Below are 2246 nucleotides of genomic sequence, written 5' to 3' on the forward strand. Positions count from 1 at the left end.
TCTCTTTGTTTTCTCTCCTTGGCCTCCTCCTCATGATGGCTATAGAATACTGAGGAGGCAATTCTTGCTAACATCTCAAGTGAGCTATCTGGGGTGAAAGCATTCTTTCTAGCTTTTTCTCTCTAGCTTCCCATTGCTTTGGGACCCCACAACCAGTTACTTTTATTTTTTTATTTTGAGTCAGGTTCTCATTGAGTTGCCCAAGTAGGACCTAAACTTGTGATCCTCTTGCCTCAGGTGCCCTGAGTGCTGGATTTTAGGCATGTGATACCATGCCTGGATTGTATCGTGGAACTATTGGACACAGAGTTTCACCCATGCCCCTCACTTGGTTATTCTAGCAAACTACATAATGCGTACAAACTACGATTTCATTTTCCATACAATGAAGTAAGGTTAAGTGACCATGCGTGCCATGCTCATGGCATGGGATAATGCATTGCCATGACCTGGAAAGCAGGGAGTTCACAGTAAATGATGGTTACAGTAGACACTTTTCTCAACAACTTTTTTTTTTTTACCATTGGCTTATAATGAATTAGGTTACAATACTTACTAAAGGGGATTGTAATAAAATAATTGACATAAAAATTACTATTTAATAGCTCATTGGTTATAAATAATACAATCATGTAATTTTTCTGTGTTCCAGAAACCTTTTTCCAAGGACAAAGGAGCTTAAATCAGTTGTTCATAGTGCCCCTGGTTGGAAATTATTTGGTAAAGTCCCTCCCAGAGAGAATCTTCAGAAAACTTCCAAAGTCATTCAGCAGGTGAGTATTAATATGGCTCTGTAGTTTGTCACACCTTTTAATCATTCTTTTTTTGATAATTAACAATTACATATTTTCATATTTATTTTTCTACATAGATTTTTGGGATTATAGTTATTTAGAGCAGTTGTCTTTATTTTTTAAAACAGGTCATAATATTTTCCACTTAAGGTTCTAAAAATTATTTAAAGCAGTGGCGGCAAACCTATGGTATGCATGCTGTAGGGGGCTGTTTGTTATTGAAAGCTCTAAAAATTTTGCCATCACTGCTTTCAAGTAAGAGAACATTGATTTTCTTTCCCAGTTATTCTTTGGACAGCTTTCAAAAAAAAAAAACTTAGCTAATCATTCTCACCACATACTTCCAACTGAACTTGATAATATTTGCTAAAAGCACAGATTTTATGGAGCAAACACTGAGTATCTGATTGAATTCCTTCCTTTGTTCCTTTTCCACTAATCTGTCTAAACCAAGGACTTTGTGAAAAAAGTTGCCACATAATCTATTTGCAGTAATTACAACCCAGTTCTTCTGATGCCCATGTTAATACCCATGTTTTTGTGTTCTTAAGACTTTTATTTGACTCCTAATGTTGTGCTCTTCAGTATTAAATCAGTGAGACTGAGAGCAATGAGACTGGATCAACTTGCAGTGTTTAGACTTCAGAGAAATTGTTGCTTAGAAGGGGATCTAAAATCAATTTCCTGTTTTTCTCCTTTCCATACTTTGCCATATTTAACACAGAGAGCATCTATAAAAATAATCACGTGAAGGCAGTAATCATCTTCAAAGTAGAAAAATATCTTTCTATAAGGATTTAATAATATTCTTTTTATTGGTCAAAAAAACCCCAGGTTTCCCAAATAATAAAGGACAGTGATTTTGGGTTCTTTAAAAGCATTGTTGTTAATTATATTTGTAAGTATTTAAAATAGTGAATAGTTTGTATAGCTGCTGGAACATAAAAATAGAGTGGTGTGATTCCCAAACTGGGTGCCCAGATACTCTGTTGTGCTATAGCTAAGGCACAGGAGAACCATAAGATTGAAAATTTTGGAGGCAAACTCAGTAGTTGTTACGATTTGTGTGTAGATGTCTCCCCAAAGCCTCATGCAGGCTTGGGGGCTGGCTTCTAGAGTTTGCAATGGATTCATGGTCCAATGCTGGGATTATGGGTGTGAGTGCTACACCTGCCCTAGGGCAGGTAGCCTGCATACAATATAAGGGAGGGAAAGAGGCTTGTTCTTCTGCTCCTACATTTGTTGGATAAGGTATAGAAAATTAACCTGGATACACAGTTTTAACATCAAGTATTAAATGGTGTTATGTATTTTCTGTGGCATCATATCTTTGTGAATCTGTTTTTTCTGAGGTTGCTGTGATAAACACTAGATACTATACAAATTTTTTTTTTTTTTGAGACAGGGTCTCACTATGCAGTTCCATCTGGCCTTGAGCTCACTTTGTAGCCC

The 2246-nt window shown here is 36.3% G+C and overlaps 1 protein-coding gene across 1 annotated transcript in view; it reads left to right on the top strand.

Moving 5' to 3' along the window:
- Positions 1–2246, top strand: part of Tbc1d12 (TBC1 domain family, member 12) — a gene marked incomplete in the record, with an annotated part of 102988 nt that overhangs the window by 48710 nt on the left and 52032 nt on the right. Inside the window, 1 exon segment of the mRNA XM_013506205.1 lies at positions 653–773. Within this exon segment, the coding sequence (XP_013361659.1) occupies positions 653–773 (121 nt within the window).

Source organism: Chinchilla lanigera, unplaced genomic scaffold (genome assembly GCF_000276665.1).
Source record: "Chinchilla lanigera isolate Chin_1 unplaced genomic scaffold, ChiLan1.0 scaffold00106, whole genome shotgun sequence".
NCBI lineage: Eukaryota > Metazoa > Chordata > Mammalia > Rodentia > Chinchillidae > Chinchilla > Chinchilla lanigera.